The sequence below is a fragment of the Calliopsis andreniformis genome, chromosome 12, assembly GCF_051401765.1.
Source record: "Calliopsis andreniformis isolate RMS-2024a chromosome 12, iyCalAndr_principal, whole genome shotgun sequence".
In the NCBI taxonomy this organism is placed as follows: Eukaryota; Metazoa; Arthropoda; class Insecta; order Hymenoptera; family Andrenidae; genus Calliopsis; species Calliopsis andreniformis.
In genome coordinates, this window is record NC_135073.1 from 14,492,943 (window position 1) to 14,517,552 (window position 24,610).

Sequence of the window (24,610 nt, forward strand, 5' to 3'; positions counted from 1 at the left end):
ATGCGTGGTGGCGCTTTTGACAATTTCTCCGCGTACCTTCAGACGCGAGGACTGTCTCTCGGTTTTTCCTTACTTTTTCGTAGAAAAAACGTTTAATTCTCTGTTATACCAACTAAATTTCTATGTCTGTAACCTCTATCTTTCGGTTTTTAATATTTTTGTGTGAGAACTGTGTTTATTGTGCCATGGAGGAGCCTCAAAAGCCAGAATATTCCAGTCAGCCATTTTGTCAACTGCATTTCACGGTAACGTTCACAATTTTTATTGTTAAATAAAAATTTACACGCTAACATATAAGTTAACACAGATACAACGTAAATATGACAACCATTTATCGAACTTTTTTCTATTGTCTTTCTGGTCACCTATTTTGAAACGTCCTTTACGTAACATAAATAAATCCGATCTTTATGTTCGTAAAGCAAACCTAGAACATACGAGGTTTTGTCACATAAAGCTCCCTGTTGTCATCTCATTCTCTCTGCGAGGCTGTTCACTCTTTAGCGAGACTCGACTTCCTTTTTAAATTCATTAGTACCGTTATCTGGATACTCGAGGTGTCCTGAAACCTTGATTTAAATGGGAAGTGATATAGCGGATGGAAAACGGGAGAAAGAGTCCCTTTGTGCAGTCCTCCCAGCAGAATCCGCACCAACTTTTAATCCGCATTGTAAATTATTCTGAAATCTAGTTAACATTCCCGTGCACGTTTAAAAAACACCATAAACGGGGCTTCTCTTACAGGGGGATATTTTAAATCTGATTTCTCTAACTTCAAAGCCGTGGCGACTCTTTCATTGTCTTGGATGGAAACTTTTTTTAGAGAAAAATTATTCTATTTCATTTTGTAGAAGACAGTCCCTAAAAAGCTAATTATATTACGAAATAAGAAAAAGGGTTTTAGTAGTAGACTCCTCAGTTTGTATTTTAAATCGTCTCCGATTATAAAATGTAAGAAAATTTCAGAAAATGATGACAGCAGTTCTCTAACGATATTTGTCCTTGCGAGAAGTTATAGATTAGCGTTTGGACGTTGCCAAAAAAAAGAGCTCGACTTCCCAGATGGAAGCTGGCTTCGAAATCGGCAGTGTCTATCCGTGTTCTCGCTTGGAACATTCTGCCCCTGTCTGTTTTGTTTCCGCGCGTTCGTTTCGTCGTTTTAATTATCCCAAATGTCGAGCAACACAGGGGATGGTGCTATAATCAGAAATTTCGTCCTCGTTATGTTATCGTTCGCCAAAGTCTGCTGATCCAATCCCGTTCTTTATTTCCTCGTGCCCTCCTGAGCGTCGTTTCCAGATTTTAGGGAGCGCCAATATTTTCCGCCTCTCTGTTGGATAAAATCCAGAAATCCTCTTGGATATCCACTTGTTTATAAATATCAAAATAACCCAATTTCTAGTTTAAAAATGTAGTAAAGCCAGAGTAAATGTGTATTAAGCGAGAAATTAGATTTAAAGGAACCCAGAATCAAAAAGAATGCTTTTATTGTCAATTTTGATAACACACATTCTTCCAATCGCATATTCCTTCTAGTATCCTCTTCGAGGATTGCATTTCCCATTCAGCACAACGAGAAGCGTATCCCCGTAAAGAATCTCTAAGTGATTTATGTTGCATTAGACCAGCGTGTCGTAGAACCCAGTGAAACTACTACATTCAGTGTTTCCCATAGCGCGACTCTATTCGCAGAAGCACATCCAATTGGAATGCGATTGCACGAACGCCAATCCATGCCTTTCCTCGGGTAGTGTCTGCGTCGAAGTTCCTTGCGTGGGTGGGACTTGCAGAACGTAGTAGAAAATCGACATCCTTGATGTTTTTCGTGACTACAGTGTCCTAAGCCTCGAACACGGATTACGTTGATGTTCCATTAACCCCGAGGAACCTCCGTTGTAGCCTGTGGTAATCAGGGTGCGCCGAACTTGGAGCAATTAATCGTTCCAGCGACCGCATCGATTAAACAGCCGACATCGTCGCTATCGATCGACGGGCTATTTGTTTCCCTGCGACGGAAAGGCTGCAGTTAAAGTCAACACCCTTGCCTTTTGGGATCTCATTACATGGGGTTAGTTCGCTTTCTTTTAGGGGTTAGATCGCCTGGTTGGTCGAATCTGTCGTCTTTGAACGAATTAGGTTTTAGTTTGGTTACGAAGGTACTTGGTAACTGTTACGATTTTCTACTTTAATGATTTCAATTCTACAAAATTTCAGTAAAGTTTTCAAATATTCAAATTTTCAAAATATCAGTATTTGAATTTCTAGCATTTAAATTTTCAATATTTCAAAATTTCAAACTTTCAAATATTTAAATTTTCGAAATTACAGAATTTCAAACTTTCAAATATTCAAATTTTCGAAGCTTCAGTATTTCAAATTTTCAAAATTTCAAATATTCAACATCTCAAAGTTTCATATTCCGCAAAATGACTTAAAGATATATTCAGTTTTCATGACGTCAAGTATAAAATACCATTGCCGAAGGTAGCTCAAACAAGGTAACATATCAGCCCATAAATAACGCCATTTCCCTCTCTTTGCCCCCAAATCAATAAAACCACATTCAAACTTGAAACCCAAGATCTCCCAACATCGGTTCGCTTTTGTTACAAGAATTCTCTCCGAAACCTTTCCCCACATCGATTTCTTCGTCCGAATAACCAAGGAAGACGCAGCAGAATCGTAGATCCCGAATATCCGATGTGTCCAGTTCGACTGTGAGATAGGTAGAGGAAGGGAAAAAGCAGGAAAAGAAAGTCAAACTATCCTTCTTAGGGGTATACAGCGTTCCCCCCTGGGCGATATATCCGGGTCTCCTTATCTCGCGGGAGAAGAAAGCACAATACCTTTCGACGCGTACATGTATACGTATATACGGAAGCGGGGATCGGCCGGAAGTATACAGCTGCCTCGCGGAATTCCGCAGGACTTTCATCGACGTTACAATAACTGCAATATATCCGGCCGCGGGGCTGTTTCTTCGCGATACCAGACGACGAGTCCACGGCTTTCGAGGATGAAAAGGAGGGTTGTACGCGACGGGGTTGAGAAGACAGGAGTTGGATGTTAAGGGTGTGAGAGACTGCTCCGTCGACGACGGTACAACAATGGCGGAATATAAATCTAAATCCCGCGCGCCATCCTTCCTGGCCTCCTTGCCAGCCATCTCTCACGCCTCGATCTTCACTCCTTTCAATCCCCTCTATTCCTTCCTCTTCTTATTCATTCAGCTTGCCTATTTCGCATCCCCACGACCCCCGTATTTACGTCGACGCTCATTTTTCTCATTCTCCGGACCTCTCAACTGCAACTTTTCCGATTCGATAACTTCCCCTCGCCGTTTTGTCCTCCGTTAAGTCCCCGCGGAATGTTCCCTAGTTTTCTTGCTTATTTATTTTGCGCCCCGATGTCGTGGAGGGATGGAGTTTCTTCTGCGTCGCTTCTGATTACCTTTAATTGTATTTTTTATATCGTATTCGGAGTTAGTTCCTTCTTCTTTTTTATGGAGCGTGTCGTAGCGTCGTTTCTCTTCCGAAACATTTTTAAGGTTTCCACTATCCCGCGTTTGTGCATCGTGCGTTTCCCTCGCTGAAGCTCGCCTCGTCTGCTCCACCTTTCGTCGAGCTTCCGGTAGCTCCACTCCCCTTTCGCCCGATGTGGAATCTGTGTTTCTCCTCTCCCCTGGCTATGCATCACCGCTCGCTTTCATTTTCTCGCTCTTTTTCACTTTCTCCCGAGAATAAATATTCCTTTGCTGCGTCGCGCCCCCGCAGCCATCCCTTATCAGTATTTACAGCCGAGACACGCACGGAGTCGTTTCCTCGAATGATGCATAAGTCGCGCAGTCTGCGTTCCCCCTTCGCCTTTCTGCACCTTTGATCTGCGACGACGCCTGTCGTTTTGGATAGTCTGAAATTTTACTTTGACTCTTTGCTACGAGTTTCCTTGATGGAGATGCTGTGTAGCGATTGTTATTGATAAGAGGAAAAATTGTGTGTCGTGGTATGTTAGTCTTTGTGGTTGAATTGTTGGTCTGACTGTGTGGTGTCTGTTTGTTCACAGAAATCGACTGGAGAGTAACGCGGAACACTGGAATGCTCTGCTGCTATCCTTGAGAGAGCTCATCGAGTGGGTGATAAGAAAAGACACCGAGCTGACTGGGTTGGGACCCGTCTGCGGTGATGTAGCTGCCTTGCAAAAACAACAGGTGAGTCTATTTAAGTTATTTTCCTTATTTATATTGGGTTAAGAAATGTCTTGATTACTGGACGGTGGACAGTGTTTAGTATCTAGTGCCTAGGACCTAGGTTATTCGAGTTACAATGTTACTCTGGGCTGACATTAATTTTTCCTTAGAAGTATGTTTCTGAAATCCTTTCTACCTCTCTTTAATATGTTCCAACTCATTTGAGTCTATTCAAATAGCTTCAAACTTGTCCAAACCCTCTCAAACTTATTCAAACCCCCTTCAAACCTTCTGAAACTTATTAAAAGCCCTTCAAACTATCTCAGACTCACCTCAGTCTACTTATATTCCCTTTCCTTTGAGAGATATATCTTTCAGCTAACAGAAATCCCACTACTTCATCCTAAAAACTCCCAAAATCCAAAACCTCAACAAATCTACCCCATCATCGTCAAACTCAGTTCGACTGTACCCAAGAAATGAACACTAGCATCTTGGTATGCGTCTAGGCCTATGCACAATCTTGTCCCCAGGCAAATAGCCTCGTGTACCTTCGAGCGACCCCCGTAACCTACTGCAATGGACTGGATTACACGAAAATGACGCAATTAGGGGCACGAGTGTGTACGTGGACACAGACGACGAAGTGGCACGCGCGTCAGTGGTGGTGGCCAGGGGTGGGCTGGACGCAACCCCCATCGGCCCAGTTTCCACGCACAAAGACGTACTAGCGCGAACTAATCCAGATTAGAACGCGCGTTACTACCTCTCTGTGTCCAGTCTCCGAGTGTACAGGGATGATAAGGCGCATGTAACGCGCGATCCTGATCACTGGATATCATCGACGCCCGACACCTGCGCCACTACTTATCGCGAATTGCACCCACACGATCGTACCCAGTTGTTCCGAGATGAGAGTTTCGAGGCTGTTGGGAACGTTTCCGCGTCTTCTAAAATGCAGATAGTGTTGCTATGATGGTGGTGGATTAGTTAGGGGATAAATAAAGTCGTAACGATATCGATGTCATAGGAACGAGAAATTGATAGTCGTAGTGAAGGGGTTGAGGTAGATCTATTTGATGAGCGAGCTCGAAGGAGGTTGAAATGTGAGATGCGGGCGATTTGAGGGGAATTGATGGATGTTGTTTTGAGATTGATGGGCGAGGGCAACTGTTGTTCGCCTGGAGTTGATAGCTTCTGATAAGGGACTATAGTTCGGTTTAATTTTTGACTTCGGGATGATTGAAGGCATCGGTCACAAATGCTGTGAAACTTCGATGTACTGATTGAACATGAAATTAAAAGTTGACACACTTTGCAAATGGATCATTTTGTTTCTTGCAAACGTGGTCTCAATTTCAGCCAATGCTCTAATCATTAATATAATACAATATTAAGAATATGAATAGTAGATATCATGGAGAATTATATCACTTAGTTAATCGAGGACCTACAGTAATATTTTGTAAACCAGATAATCCTCGATTCAGCTGGGGCAACTAAATTGTATAATTACCCTAAAAATAGTATTCCCCAATTCTTCTCAAAGCCCACTAAATTGTCGAGAGATTAATGTACAAAAGATCCACCATCGAAAACCGAACTATCGCATCCCCGTGTTATCGTTTAAAATCAGACAACGCACAATTAAAACCGATAGTGGCGGGGCGTTCCCAAAAGGCCGAAGAGGCTGCAAACAATTCCGCACACGCAAAAACCAGCGGCGTTCAATTTTTATCGGAACGATTTCGCCAATAAAACGTAATGTATTCCACGCGATATCAGTTAGTTGGCTCCTACCATCCCCTCCACCCCTGTCGTACACGAATAACAAATAAAACCGAGCAAAAAGCTCGTGGTATACAGGTGTTTCGAACAATAAGCGAGTTTCGGGGTCTACGTGATGTGCCAATGTCGCATCTGCGATGCATGAAATTCAAATATCGTTCTTTAAAGCGCGGTGTCCTCTGTTGGTTCTTTTGCTCTTCGTCGTTTCGAGCGCTTTTGCACGGGGTCCTCGTCGTTTGCGACGTGACAACATGCAACGACAGCTGCAACACGTGCACTATCTGCACGCCGTGCAGCCCTCCGAACGAGAACGGTATTCAAGCAGTAGCCGGTTGCAAAACGAGGAAATCTCATTCTGGACCGTTTAGATATAATTGTTTACCAGACCGTCTACGAGAGCGATTAAAGTCCCTTGTTCATTCGAGGCTCCGCTGTGATTCCATTGAAATTTCCACGGGATCGGTAATTCCGCTTTCTATAGCTGCAGTTTCTCTCTATTACTCACGAACGCCTGTCACAAGCTCGAGGAACGGGTTATTTTTGTCGCGGCGTAAATATTCCACGGAATCTGGAGGCGCAAATTTAAGTTACGGGCTAACGGCGTCGCGCAAGAACCCACGGGAGACCCAAATGCAGCCGACTAATGACCGCGCCAGGAGTTAATCCAACAGAACTCCGCAGGCTGGATACTGTAGTTCAACAATATACTGGCCCCGCGTAATGCTGGAATTTCCGGAAATAGCACAAACGCTGCTCTAATTCGTACGCAAATAATTGCGCATAAACGAGCCGCGCGACGTAATAATTCATGGGAATAATGAAATGAGTCTTGGGCCGGGCTGCTTCGAGGTTATTAGAAATCGTAAATTATGCTACACACCAATCCACTAAAAATGTACTAATTCACTTCACCTCGACGTTTAAGGAAATGAGACACTAGTTTCATAAAATTAATGAAACTGTCGAATGAAATTAGTGAGAATATTATGGAATGACAAACTAGATCTATACATTTTTTTTCTAAAATATTTTATCCAAGAAGCTGATAGAAATATCGTCCAAAATAACCATCCAGATTGACCTGACTCACATAACAAGAAACGAAATATGTATATGTTTTCCATAGCATGTGGGAAAACAGTGCAATAAATTGAAATAGAATGCATTTTAGACACTGTGATATAATCTAACACGCGCTGAACGTTCTGTAGTTGCGTGTTGTAGGATGCATCCTGCAAATGCACAGTGGAGGATACACAATCCACTGGCCACTATAGAAATGCATATTTTAGGCTGCACCGTACACTACGGTCATACAAAAGCAAATTAGAGGGTGCATAACGCACAGTATGTCATGGAAATGCATACTGAAGGATGTACAATACACTATGTGCTATGCAAATGCACGTTGGAGGATGCACTACAAAAATGCACATTTCGGGCTGCACTGTGACCCTATTCAAATACAAATTAAAGGATGTACAGTGCACTATGCGCTGTGGGAATGCATATCGAAAGATACACAACGTACTGTAAACTATGCAAATGCATATGGCAGAATGCACCATGTATTATACATCATTGAAGTGCATATTGAAGGATGCACGATACTTGATGGGCCATGCACAGTGCGCCACGCAGCTGCACTCTATAAATGCATATTGCACTGTGCACAATACACAATGCACTATGCACAGCATATCGAGCACCAAAACTGCATTCAGCCTCGAATCATTCAACACTAAAGCCTCGCATTTCGAGGGATTCGAAAAACGAAATCGAGCGGAGAAGCATTAAGGGTCGACGACATGTCACGCGTCGGTATTCGTCTCGAATGGGACGCATCGCGAAATTGCACAGCGATAAATCGATATTGCAGGGTCGGTGGCACGCACGAAATCGGCGGGACGTTTTATCTGCCATATTGGTGCGTGGAATCGAAACGGCGAGCGCGAATATTGCGCACGTAGAACGAGCTTTCGTCGTAAACGGGTCGTTGCTGTTGGACGTAACAACCCTCGGCTGCCTTCGAATGCAGCTTAACGCGAAATCGATCGGCCTTACGGCCAGCTAGCAAAAAGAAATGGCTGGGACGAGAAATTAGCGCGGGACGACGATTATCGCGTGGCGAAATTGATTTCGACGAGCGTTTTCGATCGCATGGAACAACGACTCTCTTCTCTTCGATCGTTACAGGGAATTGGAATTTTTTAATTACTGAAATTTCTAGAATTCAACGTAGATCCGATGAAGTAAATTTCGACAATTTTTTTTATTATAATTTAGTGGAAATTGAACCAATTTTTTCTTGTGTTCCACGTAATTATAGTGTACTGTAAATGATGCTCTTGGAATCGCTGGTTTAGTAAGGTTATATTTTTTAGTAGCGATGCATATCAAGCTTGACTCATAGACGGAGTTAATAGATGTTCTACTATATTATCACCAAATGCGATGGTATATCATTACAGAACGCACTTGGTAATTAACCCGTCATTCCGATAACAGAGTCGATAAGACTATTACCTCGACGTCAGCAGTTAGAAAACGTCCAGAGCTTCAATTGGATGAATAATGCTTCAGTTACTCCCAATTTATTTCCTAATAATTCGACCTTATTCCGCGACTCGTGGCACCAGAAAATCTTCATCATACTGGAGTGTAGCATAAGACGAGTAACATTCAGAGAATGCTTAACACTCATTGCTTGATTGCGCTACTACTATCACCATCGAAACTCTGGCTGAAAATATAGAAATCTGTAAATTTGATTATGTACACGAAATAGTATTAGAATCTCTGAGTATCTCCACTTGAGTACAGCAAGAGTTTTAATCGAGCTTCTACTGTAATCCAATTGTACCACTCTGCAAAGTGTGAATAATAAATTCAGCATTCGCACGAGTACACCGTCACCACATCACAAAGCTAAAATAAGAAACCCTTTAACTCCGTCTGGTCCCAGAAACCCTTAAACATAAAAACCAGATCCCCAAAGAGCCAAGAAACGAGCTCCACCTAATAAACCCGCGTTCCGTCATCATCTCGGCTGAAGAGCTTCCGGTCGTCGCAACAGCGAAAGTAGGTGAATTATTCCGGGCTCTTTGAAGGGATTTCGCGCGACTCGAAAGATAGCCTCGTCCTCTCGCTCCGAGGCTAGGAAAGTCGCGAAGCAGCGACGATGATACGAGAAGAGAGGCGCGTGGAAACGAGAGTAAAAGAAACGGGAATAAAAAGTGCCCCAACGCTACGGGTGTCTAAATTCCCGAGGCTTAATCTCGTTAACGAGAGGCCGCGCGATATCGCGAGGGCCGTGTTTCAGTCACTCGAGGCGGTACCGTTTTTTCGCCTTGCCAAACGGAATTACGGATGCACGCGTCGAGATGAAGACGACGTCGATGGCACTGCACGTCGTCGACCGCTTAAAGCCCGACGAATTAGCCTATTTGCCCTGCCGAGCGCACCTGCTCGGTCGTGAACGAGACTCGAGTCATTCCTCTCGTCTCGGAAAAAATATTCGAGTGCCATTGGTTGGACCCCCGACTGTCCCACGTTTTAACAGGTGTCCGTCCTTGTGTGTTCCAGGACGACCATCGCGGCTTCAGGAGGCAGCTCGAGGACAAACGACCGATCGTTGAGAACAACCTGCTCAGCGGCCGACAGTACATCGCCAACGAGCCACCGCTCTCTGATACCTCAGACTCTGAAGGTGAGTTTTGCCTTTTGCTTTTTTATTGTGGTTGCGCTGACGATGGAGGTTGAAGAGCAGTTCGAGGTGAATATAGCAGCGGAATTATTTTCTGAGATAACAGTGGCAGGGTTTGTGAAGCAGGTGAGGTTGTTTTAAGGGAGATGAGGAATTTGAGATGAGGAGTATTTGAGAAGTTATGGAATTAAGAAAAAGAGTATTTATGTTCTGGTTCTGTGTATGTGTTTCTTGTGTGTGGGCGATATCTGGTGATTCGAGGAGAAACGAGGGAAATTTGATTTCGGTTGAAAGAGGAGTAATTAGTGAGGACTGTCTCTTTACAATCTCTATTCAGACAGGTTTTCTTCAGTTCTTAAAAATGAGAGGAATATCCTACTGAGAGTACTAAGTAAGCTTCCTGCTTAACAATGTTCACGATATACCCATTTTAGGAACTTTCACTAGCACCACTTCTCAATTAAAAGTCTCAAGTGCGATCCTAGAATATCTCTTACACCTCATTCTCGGAAAAGTAATTTATCCTCTACAAAGGATATAAAAAAAATCCTTTTTCAATTGAAAGTTCAATACCTCCCTAACAAAAGAGATGAATCATCACCTTCCTGTAATCAGGAGCCCTCAATCATTACGCTGAATGCCTCTTTGGAACAGAATCGCACGCGTGTCCTTTATAAACTCGCTAAATAGGCCTCCATTGATGCGTACGTATTCGCGAGGGTGAAGTTATTACGAAAAAAAAAAAAAAAAAAAAAATAGAATAGAACGAGGAGTGATTCGCGTAAAATCCAGCAGTCAGTGAACCGAAAAACTGGCTAGAATAGCGGAAGCCCATCGGGCGTGGGTGACGACGAAAGTTTCCGCGAGAGAGTAAAGAAAGTCGGCCAAGTACAATCGTTAGTTTCCCCGCGAAGCTGGTTGGCAACGCGCGACTGAATTCACCAATAGCGCAGGCCTAGTAATTAAGAGGCCGACGTCGGAGCTTTCAATCCCAGTAATTCGCGCCATTCTTCTTTCCGTGATTTTTCATACCAATTAAACGCGAGAAGTCGGCGAATCGGTTCGAAGAATTCAGCTTTTTCTTCCCTGAGCCTTCGCGCGGGATTTCGAGCGAGAAAAGTTTCGGCAAGGCAAGTAGTCGTCAAAGTTCAAGAGAGTGGCGAACAATTCGTTCTTGGAATGTTGAAAAATATTCCATTCTGGAGTACTTGTACCTGCCCTTTGCAAAGAACCGTAGCGAAGCATTAGTGAATTGGGGTCTTTAACCTCTGATGGAAATTGGTTCAAAGGGGTAGCTTAATTTTTAAAGCAGAAATTAAAGAGGCTATGCGTAGTGATGATATTTTACTATAGAAGGCTGGAACCGCTGGGTAGTTTTGTCTCAAACTGTATTTATACTTCAAAGTCTCCTTTGATCCAGAGCTAATACGAGCTTTATTCTCTTTATTCTCCTGCAATTAAAAAAATGGTCAATGAAGAAGTCCTTGCTTCCGTTAAGTCACAAAGTGATCCCAACTTTCTGGCCAGCATGTCTTGGTTATTATATTCTTCACTGACGATGTACTAACAAAATACTACATTGCCCTCTATTACAAAGAGACGTTTCATACCTTCGTTACCTTTGTAGCTCAAGCTTGAAAAGTAAATAAGAATCAAGGTAACACATGTATCATACAACAGTCTCTTTACTTCCGGGGTCAGAGTTCAGGATTGGAAGCGGTGAGATTGATTGAAGTCGTAGCTTCAAAGGGTGGCTCCTCCGGGGGTTGGAGTTCGTCGCTGAAAATGAAGGGGATTGTTAAGTGGACTGATAAAATACGAGAAGTTTTCTCTTCGCTTCTTCGTCGTCGTCCTTTTCCTCTTCGTTTTTCCTTCGTTCTCCTTTTACTTAACCCACGGAACAAGAGGGCGGCCCTTGGAAAACGAGCTTCATTCGTTCTTGTCACTGCTTTTCACGTACAATAACCCGCGGCGAACGTGGTAACCGCGGGGGCCCTCTTGAATATTTCATTTAGATAATTCCGCCCTCTCGAAAGCGGGATTATTAAGAAAAGTGAAACACGGGATTTATGGTTATTTGACCGGGAAACATTCAGAGCCAGAGATTTCTTGCCAGAAAATGGGCTCGTCCATTAAAACCCGGGAAAACAAAGTCTGTCCGCTATACAGCTCACGGAATAAAGAACAATGACCGAGCTTTAATTCTCTCTAGACTGCGACTAGAAGGCTGTCAATTTAGCCATTCATCTTTATTAATATAATCCTCGTCATTTTTATCCTGAAGAAAGGAGATCAAATTTCGTATAATTCATAGTCGAAAAGAAACTTCCACGCTAACGAAATCCTCTCGAGAGAAACCACGGAGCGGTATCAATCGAGTTAGGAGCGTCGAAGCATGCCGAAACTAGCGGAAGTTGCTAGGGTTAAAAGAGACTTCCCGAGGGACAGCGGAAACTAGAAGGGAGAGCTCACAGGGCTCTAGAGGAAAATACGTTTCGCCCTAATGTCAATGCAATTTCCCTTTTAGCTTGTAGCTATCTCTTTGACGTTCTCCTTGCATAAGACCCTGTTGAATGTTTCAAGCTTTAATTATCCGATCGTTCGAGTTCCATGAAAACGTAGCTGAAAATTGATTCGCAAATTTGCGACACGGTTTCTGTGTATGCAAAAATTTATGTAAAGTACCTAGTACATTTATTTATTTTAGATAAAGATCTTTTAGCACAAAGTGAATTAAATACACAGGGTGTTCCAAAGCATTTTAAAGCCTTCAAGTTCTTCAGAAATAAATCCTGAATAATTGACAGTAGAATTAGTACTAATAGGTCAGACTAGAATGAGAATATTCTTAAATTAGAAAACTTAGAAAAGAAGATTAAGAGAGGCAAATATATCTAAAGAATTATTTTATTATTTTTGTGTCCCTAACTCGTTCAATCAAACTAACGTTCCTAAAGATCCTTATTAACAGAAATACCTAAAACTAATAACAGTAGACATATTACCCTGCAGCAAGCCTGCCACACGTGCAGGTGTCCCGAATGTACGATAATCAATCGAAAGAGGTCATCGAGAGGCGCATATACAGGGATCTTGAATTTGACCTCGGCATTAGAGGGACTCCTGCACGAAGACAACCCGCGTCTCACGGTGCACGATTTCAGTCACTCCGCAGGGAGTCACGTTCGATGAAACGTGCACTGCATCGAGCAGTCTCGGGCGTTGTCGTAACGTCAATAAATTTCAACCGATATAACGCCGTGTCCCAGCGTTAGATCATACCCGATGCGTCCTCTGCTATCGAATCCTCTGACCAGGTGTTCGGATTTGGCCCGTGAAATCGAATCGAACCCGCCGGTTCGTCGACTCGAAATCGTTACTCGCGGCTTTTGACTCGTCGATAGGAACGCTGTCAATCTGCCCGGTTGGCTGACTTTAACCTCCGACGTGATCCTTCCAAAATATGAGAATGAAAGGGACACTGCGAGGGGGAGAGAAAATTGGAGTGTCACTGAAATTCCCTTTGACTTCTGCACAGGGGATTTTCCCAAAGAGAAAAATTGTAATTCGATGGTACGATCTGTGTCGACGTAGACACGTCTGTTTGTTAACGAGGGTAGAAGTTGGTTAAAGTTGTACAAATTTCTCGACAAGCTTCTAAATTGTGTGCCACGTGGGCGAGAAGTGGTTGAAGAGAATTGGAGATTGAAAGCCGGAAAGGGGAAACTGCTTGAGAAGGTAAAAAGGGGGTTTGAGGGGGGGAAAGGTGTACGTGACTGGAAATCGAATGCGGCAACTGTTGAATGGATGGCTTACCAATGAAGAACACGCTCGCCTAATTCAATACGGCGGAAATAGTTTTTAGGTGTTTTCGTCTGTGGTGCAATCACGAAGTCTCTCTTTAGTGGGTCACATTCAGCCTCGATGTAGACGACGTAGTTACTTCTCTCAATTTCTCCATTACCCGCGTCTCTCCACTCGATTTTCCCATCCACCTGTCGCTCGTGCAGACTGGCTACATTTTTCCAGCATTTTCCCTTAAAATGTTCGAAACACCAATCCAAATAACGCATGAATAAATTCAGGCTTCGTCTAAACCTCTAAATCCTGCAATCATGACAAAAGTCGAAGTCGTAAAATCGCACTCGTTTTCTCTTCTTCCCGCGACATATCGATCAACTGAATCCGGGTTCGAGTGATTAACCGACACGGGACGAGCCGCTGAGTAAAGGCTAGCCGGTTCCATAAACATAAATCATCATAACACGCAGCAGATAGGACAGCAACGAGCAGGTAGGCGTTATCAATGCTAAACATGCGCGTAAAAACTGCACCGCATGATATGATACGTGATTCATAGGACAATTAATTCCTGGCGATAGAACAACATAGGTATCGCGGACGTTACTCGCGGACAGCGATTCCATGCTTCGTTACCCTCTCCATTGCCAATGAAACTGCCTGTGGTTGTCACTGCAAGAAAAATAGATCTTTGTGACACACGATGAACGTGAGATTTAACGTTTACGAATCGAAGAATGATATTTATGTTTATTACTTAGATTTAATCAGTGGGTCTGATTTTTGTAATTCCTGGAGATCTAGAGGGCGCCACTAGGCTTTATAGAGGTCACCACTGAGGATTCTAAGGTCTCTTGGTCTGCAAACTTAGAAATAGTTAGGATTACAATACCCCTACAAAATAATTCCGCTTCGTATTGAACTGATACCATTAAGAGGTGCTTCAAAAGCAGAGGACACAGCATTCACGTTTGACCGTTCGTTTCCAGCCGGAAGAGAATTGGACGGTGATTCGAGGGGCTACAGAAGCGCAGAGGAACAAGCACGTGAATTGACGCGCAGCATTCGCCGGGAAGTGAACAAACTTTCGGAGCAATGGAACGCCCTCATCGAACGTAGCGATGCGTGGAAGCGGAAACTCGACGACACCGCTAACGTGAGTACTTTACCCTCCTTTTGCCAACACAGAGGGCCACTTACCCTCCAAGCGTCCTACCCGATATGAATACAAATATTTTGATTTCGTCAAAGACCGTAAAGTAGACAGCCTCAGCCACAGACCTGTTCGATCCTAGCTCGCGATGACACTTCACAACCCTTTGACGAAATCGTGTCACAATCCTCTCACTGCTAGCTTTTTCTATAATTAATACCCCTTTCATAAGAAGCACAGGAAAGAATAGTTTCGATATTCTTGAAAGTAGAAAGTACATTTATTAACATTGAAACTACTGAAGTAATTACAGTGACAGAATATTTCCAAATTCCTTCAATTAAGTACTTCCTTCATAAATTTATCATTTTGATTGCTTCAGTGAAAATACCTAAGTAGTCTCAGTATTAAAAAATGAAGTTCTACATGGAAGTGACTGTTATAGAGCCAAAGTGGAAACAGTCATTGACCCTCCCCAGAATTTTAGTGTCCCTGTACCAACCAAAGGACACCCTCGCCAGACCTTGAAATAACATTACCCTCGCCCAAAGCGAGCCACTTCTCCAGGTCCCGTAGTAAAGGGAAAAGAGTCGTGGACGATAATTCTCGAGCTACAGCACCCACCCCCGCGAGGACACGATCAGATGAAACGGTACATCGCGGGGGGATAAACAAGTGGATGTAACATTTGGACTTATCGGCTGGTATCAGAAGAATAGATCCCGTTTCGTGCTCCAATTCATCCCCCAGCCCTTCCGTCGTATCGCTTTATTATTGCTGGGCACAATTTTCTCTATCGCGGGGACGTTCCATTTGTCGAAACGACCGTCTGCCCTGGAGGGAAAACTAGCCAGGTTCCCTCCCCTGTATTGGCGCGCGCTGGAAAAGACGTCATGGAAAAAGAGACCGTCCCCGCGGCAAAGGCGATTTTTCGTTCCGAACAAAATCCGCCTCTGCACCTAATGACGACGAATTTCCGAGGTTCACCCACCCTCTTTTGTACACCGAATTACCTTCGTTTCCTGGGATCTACCTTCAATAGGGACCTCGAGTGCACGTTATTAGCTTCGTCAGCGTCGACAAACCAGGTGATTATCGACACGTCCGCGGCTCCACCGCGCGATTTCAATGGATATTTCGTAATTCTGCCCGCGTGACGTCGCGGGGTACTTCTTTTCCTTCCGTCTTCCCTATTCGAGGGTCGATAGTTTCTGGTATGGATTATGCTTCCGTCTATTGATCTCGATAGGATTTCCCTTCGGGTTGGGATAATGAACCTGGGAGCTCTTTAGACTTGATAGTAATTTTAGTACAGTTGATGGGATCCTTCAGGAGAAATATATTTTTGGTAGCAGACCGAAAATTCAATTAGTGTGAATACTGTGGCCCAAGGATTGAGGAGTCTTTAAATAATTGTAGTAATATCAATTTTGGCTATTCAGCGATTCTTTTTCTCGTTTTATTTTGAAATACAGTTATAGTAAAGCTTCCATTTTTGGAATTCCTGCTCGAAACGATGAACACGTCGAACACACGAGTCTTCGTCAGTTCTCTCAGTAAACCAGGATTTATGGTAGTACGACAGAGGTAACGTTCACGATGCATCGATAATCGCGAACGATGCATCCGGCTGGCGTCCAGCTCCAACGAAACTGGAAGTGTAAATCGGCCCTATGCTGTCGTCGGTTCCACCCCCGTGGGTGGAATGCATTTTTGCATCTCTTCTCCCTTCTTCCCTTTCCGTCTTTCAGTGCAGTGAATCCTGATTTCATAGACAGTTTCACGATTTACATCTCGCTCGTGAAGGATGGCTCGTCAATGGGATGTCGTGGGCATCGTTTGCAATGTACAATGGAATTCCTGATGCGTGCGCAGGATGCAGCTTCCATCGCACGCATCGTGTCGATAGCATCGAAAATGTCCTCAGTGAAAATGTAGAACCGTTTGAAGCCGTCGTTTATCTCTCTGAGAAGTTTTGTCTTTGCGGAAATGAATCTTCCAGAAAAAAATGAGTAGTCTTTAAACAAGATTATTATAATTTGAAGGTGAATTTTAGGAATTTATGGGAATCATCTTTAGAGAAAATTGTGAGAATTTGATGGGAGGGTAATAGGGTGACGAATTTTATTAGTAATTCGAAAGGTGTTCAGATTTCCAGTTAGATATAAAATGCAAATCTTCTGAGAGTCATAAAATGAATAGATAAAATTTACTGCAAAATGCATCGATATTAAATTCTTCATCGAGTCACACAACGTGATTTTCTCAAAAAAGGAGGGAAGATACTTATTCAGAAATACTATTTCCATCGGCTCAAAGCATTAGACCAAGTGAAGCTGCATTGAAAACTCAAACACTTTGATCTCCTATGCGCTTGTTACACCACAAATGCACCAGAGATGTGCATTGTCAATGCTCAAGAGAAAATACAGACTTCCCCGTGACATGGACGATGTCGCTGAACAGTTTCACCAAAAAGAGTTGCCTTTAGCTTCAGAGAGGATCGCATCGCATTATCTTTAACACAGAAAATCGCATTGAAAGGTCAGCCAGCTGCTTAACCTGGAATTTAATGAGTTCGACAAAGATAATTCTCTTCAACAGTGCTTAAATAACCTCGGGTCAGGCTGACCCAAAAGTCTGTCTTAATATAATTCAAGTACTGGAACAGTCTCTAAGCTTTCCCTTGAACGAAATCCGTGTACACAAAACTCATCCTTTGTCGACGATTCCGTGTCGAAACGAGAGTCACTCTGCGATCCTTCCTTGGCCCGACATGGCCACTCACCATTCCCCTCGAAAGTTCATGCAGATCTTCGTCGATTCTCGGAGTCGATACACATAGCTGGAAGCAGTCGCCTTAATTTGAAACGATAATGACAAAATGCTCCCTCTCTTGGCTCCACGCACTTGAACCTAACAGCCTCGCCAAAGGATTTATAATTAAAATGGAAAAACCCTTCTCGTTGATGAAGAGCGATTTTTAGACCGCTTAATTAAAGAGATTGCGCAACTCAATGAATCAGAAGTGGGTCTGTTTTTAGGAGAGCGTTACAGCCTCAGGGATGAATTTCTTCGATTTCCACTTTGAATAATTATCCTTATAACAGAGTATTTATACGTTTATTGTTCTCGATTTTATATAGAGGGTGAACTTTATAAATAGGATAAGTTAAATATGTACAGTGTTTGTAGGTGTATGGTAGGATTGCTAAGAAGAAAGTTCAAATAATTTTTCCTCGTATCTAGAAATAGTGGAGATACTTGTATAATAGATAACTTGAATGGATCACCCTGTAGACTGTAACAGTTTGTTAATTTGTTCAGTTCGGAACAATTCCCCTCAAGTTTCGATTGCATTTTACTCGTTCTGTGACAGAACTCGAGCGCACCCAAGTCGAACTTATAACACAGACGTGTTCCAGCTTTCTCATTTCATTAATTACTCGCCTTTATTGGGTCCGTCAAGACGAGTGCACGCGAGAAATCACCGAAGCACTCAGAGCGAAATTAACGCGCACAATAATCGAATCTTTTCCCGGAAGAGCAGCGTTTCGTGGTATTTAATCGCCATCGAACCACCCCTTGACTCTCTGCCTGTCGACCCTCCTGAAAGTTTAAGATTTCTGGCTTGATCAACCGAAACAATATAATATGAAAATCCCCTCGGGAGGTGGGGGAGCAATTAAAAGTGCATCCTTTTACGATCGTTTGATCGATATGAAATACACGGAAGATCGGGTGGTTCTGCTCGCGAATGCATAATTCATGAAGGAAATACAATTTAACTTTTAAATGCCTCGCCCCCGTGCTCCTCCCTGTCTTAATTATCGACTGTCTGGTAATTACGAACGACACCTGTATTTTACCTTTCCCTGAATTAATCTGACTGGAATTAATCCGCGGGTGCGAATTTCATTCTACTAAAGATAGAAGTGGATAGACACAGATTATAAGATTTGTATGTGGCCAAAGCTGAGAGGACAATTTTCGAATTCAGATAAATTTGAACGTGGGAGTTAGTGTGTCCAGCTGGACTACTGCTTGCAACCCAGCGACAGAAGTACACACGCGGCGAGAAATGTTAACACGAATTCTTTCTGTATTAGAATTCCACCTCTGAAGTCTCTTCATCCTTAACCAGGAAAATTGCACCCTCAGCGAACATCGCGTCGAGGGAGTAGATAAAACGATGACGTTCGTTGTTAACATTAAAGACAACCCATTAACATCCACCACTTTCGATTAATATCTCCTACAACGATCTAAAGGCCACAAAGAACTGGTCCTTCGAAAAATACAGGAATTAAAGCCGCAAAAAGTTGCATCTAACAGTGTTGCTGTTTGCGCAAACGCTACTCCAGTGTTTGCTCCGAAAACAAGCGTGTATTTTTACGAAGAATCAAGCCGCGGATTCGCCTTTGCCGTGGTTGGCGGCTGCACTTCCGGGGGAGCTAAAATATCATCGAAAGTTCTCTTTGTTTCCGTGAAACGTCAAAAGCGACTGCATCGGACGATAAACAACGGCTGAGGCTCGGAGGAAGCGCGTAAATACTTGCTCGCGTGCCACCGTTTCAAACGATTCGAGGAACAAAAGGGAAGAACGATGGAGGGATTCCTGGTTCCGAGTAAAAAGTGTGTTCGTTCGGTAACGGACGTCGACGAGAGATAAAACGCTTTGCTGTGCGTCGAAAAATGTTTCTGGTTTATCAGCGACGATTTCTTCTCTGGCTTCAGGTAACATAGGTACTCGGTTATGGTTAGACTCATACACAGGTCATCCTAGATATCCTGACCTAAGAATTGAGAAATCACTAGAAGACAGTAATTTTCTTTTTTTGAAGCTTCCTCTGTAAAAGAATTTTTCTGCTATCCAGAATCTAGAGTACAAGCCACACTCATCTGGATTATCACCAATGCAAAGACAGGTCCCAAGAAACTAAATATCTCCAGTATCAAAAAATATCATGAACCAAAAGAACTCCAGAGTATCCTTCAGATATCCACAAATCTATACAAAAGAATCTCAAAGTATATAACACACTATAGTCACACCTTAAAAATTCCCAAAGATTCAGCTTATAATCATCCTAGTAAATAGGAGCACGCTTAAATCCGTGGAAATTAAGCTGAACGGAGCGATCCATGGGTTGTCTCGTCGAGGAATTCACCTTCGTAGTTAGGTATGCAAAGCAGGAAGCAAGGTAGCGTGAGAGGAGGAAGCTTGGCCAGCCCCAATCAGAGGATATAGTCGGCAGCAGTTCTGTCCAAATACATGCGGCATACGTTGGCACACGTGCTCCTGCTCGAGCTTCCTATAGCTGTGCCAGCTGAATGAATGAACGCCTACACAGCCCCACCGAGAAACTCAAACACCATCTTTCAAATTATAACCACGCTAACGGATTATCTTTTGAATTATTCCGGATTGTGCCGCGTGGCTCTCGCGGATGCGAGGTCGCAGCCGGTACACAATGCCCGCGAAGCTAATTCCACGAATTTATTCTGTTCGCAACATGGAAGAACAGGAAATTGATTTTTCTACTGACCTCTCTCAATATGGAGTTGAATAATACTAGGTGACAGATCTGAATTTGGAATGATGGAAAGATACCTATCCAAGTGACAACTATGTTTCATATCGTAATATATGGTATCTATCTATTATTTTCAGATGCAAGGTACAAGATATTCTTATTTACTTATTTAATAAGAGACTGAACAAGAGATAGTTATTAAAATTATTACAAGTATTGCTTATATCAGAAAGAAGCCTTTGTGTATCGATCTATGAGACAACTCATGAATATTTTCGGGTCCCAAGCCAACGGGTACCGTTTCCAGCGATGCTAATGCACAGCCAGCGACCGCATCCGTATCAATCTAGCTCTCGACGAGTGGGTACTTAATCAGTCAATTAGCAATGTTCCGCTAATTGGTTAATTACCAAGCAAATTTGTAGCCAGCACGCCATTGCGCCATCGGGGACGTTATGCGTGTGTATCATGAACGTGAGGGAGGTGAAAGGTACGCGGGCAGCCTCGGTTGTCCTGGCATTAAGACACAGATGTATTTATCTGCGTGATCTATGGCTACTGTGGCATAATGAACCAGTTTGCGATCAGTTAGATACGAGAGTCGACGAATCTACAACTACCGAGTCTGTTCAGAGTTGTGGGTGTAAGGAAAACGTGACACAGTACCATTTTTATGGGAAACCACGTGTATCGGGTCCCCGTGGTTCTCAATTCTATCTTTCGACTTTTATTAGTTAAGAGGAATTATCAAGATTTTATAAAGGAATGAATAGAGAGATTAAAAATTTGAAAATTTGAAAATTTAAAAGTTTGAAAATTTGAAAATTTGAAAACTTGAAAATTTCAAACTTAATTTAAATCTTCCATTCTCCATGACTATCAGACTATCACTCTTCGTGATAAAAAACGTCGAGCAAAGTGAACAACGCAACATCGTGTGCAGAAGAATGGACAAAAGTGTAGGATCTTTCGCAGAGTGAAGTATTGCTGTTTCGGTAGACGAAGGAATAAGTAAAGCATAGTGCCCGGTTATGAATAATGCACATAAACTATGCTCGAGTAAGTTTACAGCTTATTCGAGTCATCCTAACTTACATTACGATGAAACATGGAGAAGAGAACGGGAAGACACTCTTACATGTGACAGAATCCTAGGAAATCATTCTGAAGACACTGCTATCTCGCCGACGCCTCATAAACCGCACCTGGAATAAAACTTTGCATATGAATCGAGGAAAGTCAAATTATCTGTTACGACGTAACTCTGAAATCTTACTGAAAAGGAGGACTATTTATCTCACTTTGTAACTGAAAGTTCCCAGTACAATCAATCATAGTTTATTTCTACAGCATGAACGTAGAATGAAAAATAATCGGACACAGATACTAAAGAAGTTAACTTCACCTGAAACCAAAAGGTTTGAAGCAACTTCCCAGTGGCTTACCACAGAAGTTACTACGCCTAAAATTCTTTTTACTCAACGTTTTTAAAATTCCCATACCTAGAATTATCCATAATTTAATGGTTACAGTATCCCACGAATTCCCATTCACAACGTCCACGACACCCACACGATTTCATTGTTCGAAGACGAGGCCGCAGGACGTCGGCATTTCCGTCCCGAAACGATGACGCGTGAAGCATCGGCGGATTGACGACAGGAAAGGCCCTCCATCCCGAGCGCTCGAATTAAAACCACAACCGGAAACGAGCACTTACCGACTATCATTCGCCCTCCCAAGTTCATCCGCGCGTGAAATTCCCGCGTGGCCAAATATACCTGGAGGTCCCGTCTTTCAAGTTCAACGCACCCTGGCGCACAGCGACGTCTACGCCTTTCCACGTTCCCGTGCAAATACTTCCAAGGTGTAATAAACCTCCCAGTCCCTGATCTGCGCGGCTGATAACCAGATAAGTCGCATTCCGACAAGACCACGGTCCCGAGGAACAGCTTCTGACACGGCCTGAATAAACGAAAGGCGTGACTGGGCTTAAACGACGCGATCGAGGGTTGATTATCGATAAGGGACCTTAATTCCATCTTCTTCATCGCGATGGTCGTCTGGAAACTGATAGATCGATTAGCCTGGAACGTGGAGATGGATGTTTCGGCGGTGTTCTTTTGGATGCAGGAGCTAAGTATGGTATTGTCAAGGTAGATGGCGATAAGTCAGAGCTGGCTCGACGATGGAGCCGCGATTTGGGAGCAGGATGCGCGGCGATGCTGAACGATCGCTCCAAAAGACCGTCGGAAATCACGGAATCGGCCTCGACCGGTATTGTAATATCGCACGCTGACGCCTCTGACTCGTGCATTAAACATGAGTTACGTGTCGGCATTGTGTCCTATACAAAGCCGTGGCGCTGTTAAATTTACATTATGCTCGTGTGAGCAATTATTGAACGACGGATTTGGGACGCCATCGCCTTGGAAAAGTCCCCTCTCTCGAAACGATTCTTCCCTTATCGATCGGTTCCTTTAAAATACCTGGAAACTCAGGAAGAAACTCTATCCCCAGATCGAACTAGCGAAATGAAAGAGCCTGCGAGTAGACAAATTTGTTGCCTGAAACCAGCGTAGGGAGTACGTAAGTTTATTCGATGGCTACGAAACCAGTTTCGAGGGAGCAAGAAAAGTCCTAGGATTCGAAACGAAGCGGAAAAGAAGGCGAAACAGGGTGGATCGCCTTTTATCGGGGACAACGTCGTCGCTTGCGCTTATCTCGTATCGCGATTACCTTCAGCACGGCTGAATAAATAGATCAGACTGCTCTTCGCCCTGTGCGAATGGGTCGAATGCCCGTATCCGGTCGGAGAACGCAGCACCGAACGACCAGATCGCAATAACTCCGAGCGATGTCACGGTGGCGTGCTCCATAATTCTGTGAACTGGATCCATCTCACGTTTCGGTTTCTCTCGGTATCGTGTTCGAAAATGTAGACGTGGCCGTTTCCCCCCTGAAACCGAGCGGAAGACACAAAAATCCCCCCGAGGATTTATTCTCGCGTGAAGGCTCGCGATCCAGCGCGTGTGGCCTACTCGATGACGCTACATTTTTGAAAATCAGTTTATCGTGTGGAAATAGGTTCAGAGAACTGTAATTGATACTTCTGGTAGGTTTGCTAGAAATATTGCTCTTTTATTGCTGTGATGCGATCAGTTGTAGATTCAATTAACGGGGATATACTAGAAAAATTACAGAACGTCCTTTCTTTCTACAGGGAGTTTCAAAATTAAAACACCAGCCACTTCTGTGTTCTACCCAAAAAAGTGTACCTCTTGCTTCCACTGTGAAGGATCCTCTCCCTCGCGCATTAAAATTTAAACCCGCCACGCAATAGGAAAAGCACGTGATGGCGTGTCGGGAGTTAATAATAGCGCAGGCCATGAAACGGCGGGAAACGGTGAAAGGCTTCGAGCACATCCCCATGTAATAGAATTTAACCGGACCGTTGATCGCGTAGGAGTGGCGATAAGCAGCGTCGCTTGATAATAAACGGCGGATTAATTTCAACAATAGATAAAACCAGGCGGCCGATGCGTTACGTGTTGTGTATAAAATAAACCGTCCGAAGATAAATGAACAGTTCTGTTAATACTAAACTTCGCTACGTAGCCAGCCAGGGGAATCGTATTTATAATTGACGAATGAACCATTACTCATCGCCTGTTCCTGTCGAGCCAGCTCGTATATATCCGCCCGCTTTATTCTCTCGTTTTACGGGCTTCAGATTAATAACAGGCGCCGTTCGAAGGAAAAGGAAGCCTTCGGAAAAAATCACTGGACTGGTCTGGTATCGAGCCAGTGACCGAGAGGGAAATTTGTATTCGGTGACGCTGTTACAGCGATAGCGGCAGCCGACGCGACGCCTCCGCAGCCATTCTGCGTGTCTCCCGATAAAACACCGCTAATTGGTTCACCCACCGTCGGCCAATTAATAGTTAATTAAACCCTTATTACTTTAGTAACTAGCTTACGTTCGATCGACCTTTAATTAATTATCGATTAGTCTTCGAGCACACGCTGCTATCCGGCTCGCTTTCCCTTTGCCAGACCGGCGCCACGCCATCGTTTACGCCAGGGAACGTGAGTGTTGGAAAACTGGAGGCTGTTTGTTTTTTTTGGTTACACATGCGTTTTCGTGTTGCGAAATTTTTTGTGGGAATAAATAAAGTGTTTATGCTGGGTGAGTACGTTTAAATCGTAGGACTGAACACCTTGCTGTGGTCTTATATTTTCTACTGTGTAGGGAAGAGTTTACTGAGTTGTTAACCCTGGAAATTAAGAAATTGTCTAATACTTCTAGGAGTTAGTATAGATAATAACGAACTTCCAGCGAGTGAATATTATAAAATACATTTTCAGATAAACTTAGCGATCTCAGCTCACAACGAAAATTTCTTTCCAAAAGGGCGCGAATTTCAAATGTTCAAATT

The 24,610-nt window shown here is 43.4% G+C and overlaps 1 protein-coding gene across 1 annotated transcript in view; it reads left to right on the top strand.

Annotated features, from left to right (window-relative positions):
• LOC143185975 (dystrophin, isoforms A/C/F/G/H) overlaps nucleotides 1-24,610 on the top strand; it is a 431,935-nt gene that overhangs the window by 360,624 nt on the left and 46,701 nt on the right. Inside the window, exons 41-43 of the mRNA XM_076389324.1 lie at nucleotides 4,063-4,207; nucleotides 9,560-9,683; nucleotides 14,471-14,637. Coding sequence (XP_076245439.1) covers nucleotides 4,063-4,207; nucleotides 9,560-9,683; nucleotides 14,471-14,637 — 436 coding nt within the window. The remainder of the gene's footprint in view (nucleotides 1-4,062; nucleotides 4,208-9,559; nucleotides 9,684-14,470; nucleotides 14,638-24,610) is intronic.